Genomic DNA, 7,111 nt, shown 5'->3' on the forward strand with positions numbered 1-7,111 from the left:
TATATGGAATTTAGAAAGATGGTAATGATAACCCTGTATACGAGATAGCAAAAGAGATACTGATGTATAGAACAGGCTTATGGACTCTGTGGGAGAGGGAGAGGGTGGGAAGATTTGGGAGAATGGCATTGAAACATGTGAAATGTCATGTATGAAACGAGATGCCAGTCCAGGTTCAATGCACGATGCTGGATGCTTGGGGCTGGTGCACCGGGACGACCCAGAGGGATGGTATGGGGAGGGAGGAGGGAGGAGGGTTCAGGATGGGGAACACATGAGAAATAAAGGAATAAAAAAAAAGAAAAAGAAATTACACTGAGAGTCTGCAAGGATATTAAATCTTTAGAAGGGCCAATTATTTTACCAGCAAAATGAGTTTAGTTGAGAATAGCAGAGATTTACAATTTGGGGCAAGCAAATTATCCTAAACCTAAAGTCCTAAAGATCTTGAATAGAGGTTTACTTTTACAGAGGAAAGAGAAAATTGGATGGGGCTGTTTCAGAGAATCCCAGGATGATGACAGCTTCTCTTTGGCTGGCCTGTTGCTGGACAAGGAGAAGTTCTTTCTCCTGCTTGGCTCTGGTAGTGCATGAGAGTTCCCTCTTCAGAGTTTCTTATTTTGTTGTAAATGAGGTTTCTCTTATTTATTTTTACGAATGTTAATCTTAAGATGTGTAGTTCTTGCATATGCTTTATACTTCTGAAAAAAATGATTTGTAATAAAGACATTTTTAAACAAGGATTTAAAAATAAATAAATAAATAAATTGCTTCTTTAGGCATGCAAAACTTTGAGGTAGACTCAATTGCAATACTACTAATTTAAAAGCAAAAATATTTTGTTTTTTAAATGATATAGATTTAAATTAGAACAATAGAACAGTTATAATTAAATTAGAATAATTTTACAATTCACGTTCACATCCAAAATTTCCCCAAGTTAATAATACAGCATAATAATTTTCTTAGGATGCTGCATTAATTTTTAATAACATTAAAAACTACTACATGTTGATCAAATGCATGCATTATATTTTACTTACCCATTTCTAATATTGAACATTGGATGTAGCTTCTAAATTTTCCACAGCTCTTAATAATGGTGTTGAACAGAGATGTAAATAATAATTTTTATCTTTAAAATATATTTTCCTTTACTGTTTTTCCTAGAAAAAGTACTGTAGATCTAAGAAGTAGAAAAACTGATTTTTATTTTTTTATAATTGTTTCTAAATAGCTTATTAATTATATCTTATTCTTAACTTATGTACACTATACCTTTATCTTACCAGTTGGTTGGCTCTCAACTCAGTATAAGGAATGCACTGAGGCTACTATATTTTGTTTCTAGACAAGCAGGCAGTTTTCACTTTGAATAATGTATACCTATGGCTAATTCATGTTGAGGTTTGACAGAAAACAGCAAAATTCTGTAAAGCAATTATGCTTCAATAAAAAATAAATTAATTAAAAACAATTTTAAAAGTAAATATTTTTATCTTTGAAAGGAAAAAGTAGTTTCCACAGAATATATTTTACTATATTTATGTGTCCTCTTTTTTTGGGGGTGGGGGGTGGGGGAGGGCATTATGTCGCCAAATGAGTAATGCAGCATCCTATAACTGGGCTCCCCTGGTGGCTCATTAGTTTAAAAATCCACTGATCAATGTCAGAGTAATGAATTTGATCCCTAAGTCAGGAAGATCTCCTGGAGGAGGAAATGGCAACTCACCCCACTATTCTTGCCTGGGAAAACCTATGGACAGAGGAGCATGGAAGGCTACAATCCTTGGGGTCACAAAGAGTCAGGCATGACTTAGTGACTGAACAACAGAAACACCCTGTAACCAGGAATGATGGATAATGGATGCTTTGGGAAGATGAGAGAAGAAGGTGTGAGAAAGCATGTAGCAGAAACATAAAGGATTGGAAAGCTTCATTCATATCATGGATGGATAATTTCTGCTGTTTAGTAATAAAATCTCAGGAATTTAAAGATATTTAACAGGACACTTTATGATTTTGTGAAAACAAACACACAATACACCTACTAATATGCCTAGTAACTGTCCAAAAGATATTTGTTGACTGAGTGAACTAGTAATAGGTACCTATTGTAAGTAATAGATTTTATGTACTTGGTGTTTATTAGTTGATATATAATTTATATAAAATTTATGTTTCTCATAGATATTTATGATAAACAGAGCTAGAGGACATCAGCACTTGAATTCCTGGTAAGTTTATGGTCTGGGGAAGCAGGACTAATCTTAGCCATGGAACATGGCAATTCACCAAGAATCTCTTGTCACCTGATGTGTTTCAGGCACTGTAGACAATATGCCAGGCACAGTGAGGAAACACACCTGAATAGCTTATGTATTCCTGTACATAAGTACCAGGAGTTACCAGGTAGGGTGTATTGTCAAGGATTTATATATTTCCCTTAGCTGCCTGCTTAGAAAGTTATTTATTGACAATGTTTTTCTTTCCACAGTTTGAAGTGAGGGTTAAAATTTAAATTCTCATGGAAAAAACAATAACTCTTACCTGCTTACAGGACCTCTCAGCCTAGAAGGTACATCTGATAGTTACAATTTGTAACCTCACAGACACAGAGGAGGGCTTGGAAACTTGGGACAATAAGATAATAAAATTATCAAATGAAGGTGGAACCAGAAAGATAATCCAGATCTCATATACATAGCACCATATTTTCTCCATAAATTGCATATCAAATGATCTCCCAGAGATGCTTTACAGATGACAGCCAATAGGTGTCTGAAGAGATAAAAGTTGTCATAGAAGAAATAAGAAAGTCTTGAAACAAGTATTGGGGCACGAATGTCAAGGACATGGTCCAGAGTTACAGTGACTGCTCTAGTTTTGTGCTAAGAAATTCAGACCACAATCCTTTCATGATTAACAGGTATTAGTATTTATTCCTTTGTAGGTAATTCAGGTCCCTGGAAGATGTTACTTCCTAAATGGATCTCCTCAGGCCTCCCAACAATGTGACTGAATTTGCTTTCTTGGGACTCATGCAGAATCCACACCTACAGAAAATACTTTTCATTGTCTTTCTGTTCATTTTCCTGTTCACTGTGCTGGCCATTCTGCTCATTGTCATCACCATCTCCCTAAGCCCTACACTTTCTGCTCACATATATTTCTTTCTCATTTACTTGGCCTTAACAGATGCTTTTCACACATCTGCCGTTACACCCAAAATGATAATTCCTCTGTTGTACCAAAAAAGAATCACCTCCTGGAGTGACTCCTTGAATCAGATCTTTTTGGCACACTTCCTAGGAGGCTCAGACATCATAGTCCTCACTGTCATGGCCTATGACCGGTATGTGGGCATCTATAAGCCTCTGCACTACACGACCATCCTGCAAAAGGGGCTCTGCCAACTCGGTGGTGGTGGCTTGGACTGGAGGGATCCTATCTGCTGCTGTGCAAATTCTCTTCATGGTTGACTTGACTTTCTGTGGTTTCAATGCCGTTGATCATGTCACATGTGATTTCTTCTCACTCTTGGAAACTGCCTGCAGTGACACAAGATTGGAATGGCAGTGACAGCAAACAGTGGGGCCATGTGTTTGCTCATGTTTTTCCTGCTCCCCATCTCCTGCACAGTCATTCTGAGTTCCCTGAAGTTCTAGAGGAAGATGCCAGGCCCTCTCTGCATGTGGCCCCCGCTGTCAGTAGCGGTGCTCTATTCTGTCCCTGTATATTCTGCTACACACTTCCTGGGACCAGTCACCCTGGGGACAAGTCGGTAGCTGGGCTCTTTACAATCCTCATTCCCATGTTAGATACTATCATTTACACAGTGAGAAACACAGAAGTGAAAAATGCTGTTAGGATTTTGTTGAAGAAGAGAGTAACTTAATTTGTACAAGATGCCAAGTAAGTAATCATTTACACACATAGGGAAAATTGTTCCTGTTGTAGATTGTGAAAGAAAATTTTAAAATTTCGCAGATCACTGACAGAAGAAAACAATGTCCTAAGCATTAACATTTGTTGAATATTTAACAATGACTACACATTTAGGTGAGGGACAGGGAAGACTGGTGAACCGCAGTCCATTGGGTCATTAAGAATTGGATATGACTAGGTGACTGAACAACAACAAGGCATTCATCAAGCATTTTGATAACTTCAGTGCACTTTACCAAGGCTTCAATGTTCATATCCATGGATTCAAAATAGACCTTGGAAAGGATAACAATTACACTCTAGGTGATGATTACAGAATAAGTTTTTTCTCCAGAGTGTTACTGTTGCTCTATTCAATTCTTCATATTGTCACTTGTATGAAACAGGTTTTTCCATAGTACCCTAATTTTAGAACTTCTTTTGTTTTTGCTTAGCCTGTGCTTAAACAAATCAGGGATAGAAACTCTTAGTTAGAAATGTTGAGAAAGACAACATAGTGGAGGTATCCACAGATTTTCTTTTTTTTTTTTTTTCTTTGCCCTACAATTTTATGCAATGCATAAAGTGAGAAACTCACAAAAGGAGAAAGGAATAATTTATGATCAATGTCTAATTCCTTTTGTGACATAAACATTAAGCCAGAACTTTGAAATTATTCCTTATTTATACTTATTTTCATAAATATCTCTATGGTTCACAGTTCTTCTTGAATATGAAAGAATTTTTTTTTCATACCAAAACTTGAGGAGTCATTTGAAACTAGAAGGGTAAACATACTTTATCAAATTTCAAAAGAAAGTCATATGATTAGAGTCCAAAGCTATTTTTCTGTAGGTCTGATACATATATTTGCATTACATGAACCATTTATTATCTACCAGACACATTCATTTCATTTACTTATCCATGTATTAAACTGGTGTTTTCATTATCATTATCCCCATTTTATAGAGAAGCACATTGATGCCAAAAGTGTTTTATTAACTTACTGAACTTATATCAACTTCAGTTCAATTCAGTTGCTCAGTTGTGTCTGATTCTTTGTGATCTCATGGACTGCAGCATGCCAGGCTTCCCTGTCCATCACCAGCTTCCGGAGTTTACTCAAACTCATGTCCATCTCATCTTTGATGCCATCCAACCATCTCATCCTCTGTTGTACTCTTCTCCTCCTGCCTTCAATCTTTCCCAGCATCAGAATATTTTCTAATGAGTCAGTTCTTCTCATCATGTGGCCAAAGTATTGGAGTTTCAGCTTCAACATCAGTCCTTCCAATGAATATTCAGGACTGATTTCCTTTAGGATGGACTGGATGTATCTCTTTGCAGTCCAACGGACTCTCAAGAGTCTTCTCCAACACCACAGTTCAAAAGCATCAATTCTTCCAGTGCTCAGCTTTCTTTATAGTCCAACTCTCATATCCATACTTCTCCCATAAAGTGTGTCAGGAGTCATTACATTGAAAGACATCTTCCTTTCAAAAGTTGCAGCTGCAAACTTCTAATCCAGGCCTTAAAAAAAAAAAAGATCAGTCTTTCTTTCAGAAGAAACACAGCTGTCTGTGGTATGTTTAGGTGTATAGACAAGAAAATTATCTGCAATTTTAATGATTCACTTTGTCCTTCAGGAAGATGGTGTTAAATTTGTTGTAGCCTATTTCACATCAGTTCAGTTCAGTTCAATTCAGTCGCTCAGTCATGTCCGATTCCTTGCGACCCCATGAATTGCAGCACACCATGCCTCCCTGTCCATCACCATCTCCTGGAGTGAGAAACTTTTATGTTTCACTTGATTGTCAATCATTTTCCATTCTGATTTTGATGATTTAATTATATAGTAGAGATATTATCATATTGACCATTTGTGTGGAATTATTTTTACAACTTGTGATTTGCTTTTAATTTTTTATACTGTGCAAAATTTTTGGCCATGTAGAAATACTTAACATCTACCTAATCAAGTCTAACACAATTTTCTTTGGCGTTAATTTCTCACATAGAAAGAATTTCCCTATTTCAGTGTCACCACAATATCTTCATATTCTTCCAACATTTAATTTTTAAATTTTCTATTGTTTTATATATTATGTTTAAACTTTTGGGCCACCTATATTGTGTTGTGAGGATTTAAGTTGGTAATACATTTTAATTATTTTTATGGCCATTTTTATAGCTGCCTATAGCAGTTCAACTTCAGCTTCTTCAGTGTTACTGGTTGGGGCATGTCCCAGAAGCTTTGTTCCTTATTGGTAGGTGCATCATACTCTTGGGGTACAGTCTGTTCCCTGACTCTTACCCACTTTTTATCTGAATTGTCCTTTAGAGGAAATAATATCATAAATAACTTTGTCTGTGAGCAGGCGGCCTTTGTTGATGTTTCCTGCTCTGACCCCTACATTAGCCAGGAGATCATTTTAGTCTCTGCCATGTTTAATGAAATAAGCAGCCTGATGATTATTCTCACCTCCTATATTTTCATTTTTATCACTGTCCTGAACATGCCTTCAACTGGGGGGCACCACAAACCCTTCTCCACCTGTGCCTCCCACCTGACTGCCATTACCATCTTCCATGGGACCATCCTTTTCCTTTACTGTGTTCCTGACTCCAGAAGTTCGTGGCTCATGGTCAAGGTGGCCTCTTTCTTTTACACAGTGGTCATCCCCATGCTGAACCCAGTGATCTACAGCCTTAGGAACAAAGAAGTGAAAGAGACTGCTAGGAAGCTAGTCAATACCAAATTATTATGTCAATGATTGTAAAATGGCTTAGGTTTGCTTTTTCATTTACAAGAGCACTGTAGAGAACTGTCCAAGTTTTCTAGCATTTTTAATAGCATTTCAAATTCCAATTTTTAGGAAACAAAAGAGTGTACACATTTAACGTAATTCCCTTGTTGATACATCATTCAACAACTTTAGTAAACTGTAGAGAATTAGCAATAAAATACTAAATAACACCTAATTAAAGCCTAGACTATTTAAGTCTCTAGATAAAGTGTTTGTCATGTAAAGATTTCTTAAGAAAGACACATTACCATTTGGCAGTTCAGGTGAATCTTCTTTTTCTCTTTTCTTTAAGTCATTATAAGTCATTGAAGAATGGATTTGAGTTGTCATGAAAGTTTATAGTTAACCATGAGGGAGTTACATCAGTTGAATCA

General features: G+C 36.5%; 1 protein-coding gene across 1 annotated transcript; it reads left to right on the top strand.

Moving 5' to 3' along the window:
- Window positions 1–2,903: 2,903 nt before the first annotated feature.
- Window positions 2,904–6,732, top strand: LOC133253649 (olfactory receptor 5D13-like). The gene is made up of 2 exons (XM_061427108.1): window positions 2,904–3,394; window positions 6,170–6,732. Exons 1-2 carry the CDS (start codon window positions 2,988–2,990, stop codon window positions 6,702–6,704), a joined length of 942 nt encoding a protein of 313 aa, XP_061283092.1. The 5' UTR covers window positions 2,904–2,987; the 3' UTR covers window positions 6,705–6,732.
- The last annotated feature ends 379 nt before the right edge of the window (window positions 6,733–7,111 follow it).

The sequence above is a fragment of the Bos javanicus genome, chromosome 9 (assembly GCF_032452875.1).
Source record: "Bos javanicus breed banteng chromosome 9, ARS-OSU_banteng_1.0, whole genome shotgun sequence".
In the NCBI taxonomy this organism is placed as follows: Eukaryota; Metazoa; Chordata; class Mammalia; order Artiodactyla; family Bovidae; genus Bos; species Bos javanicus.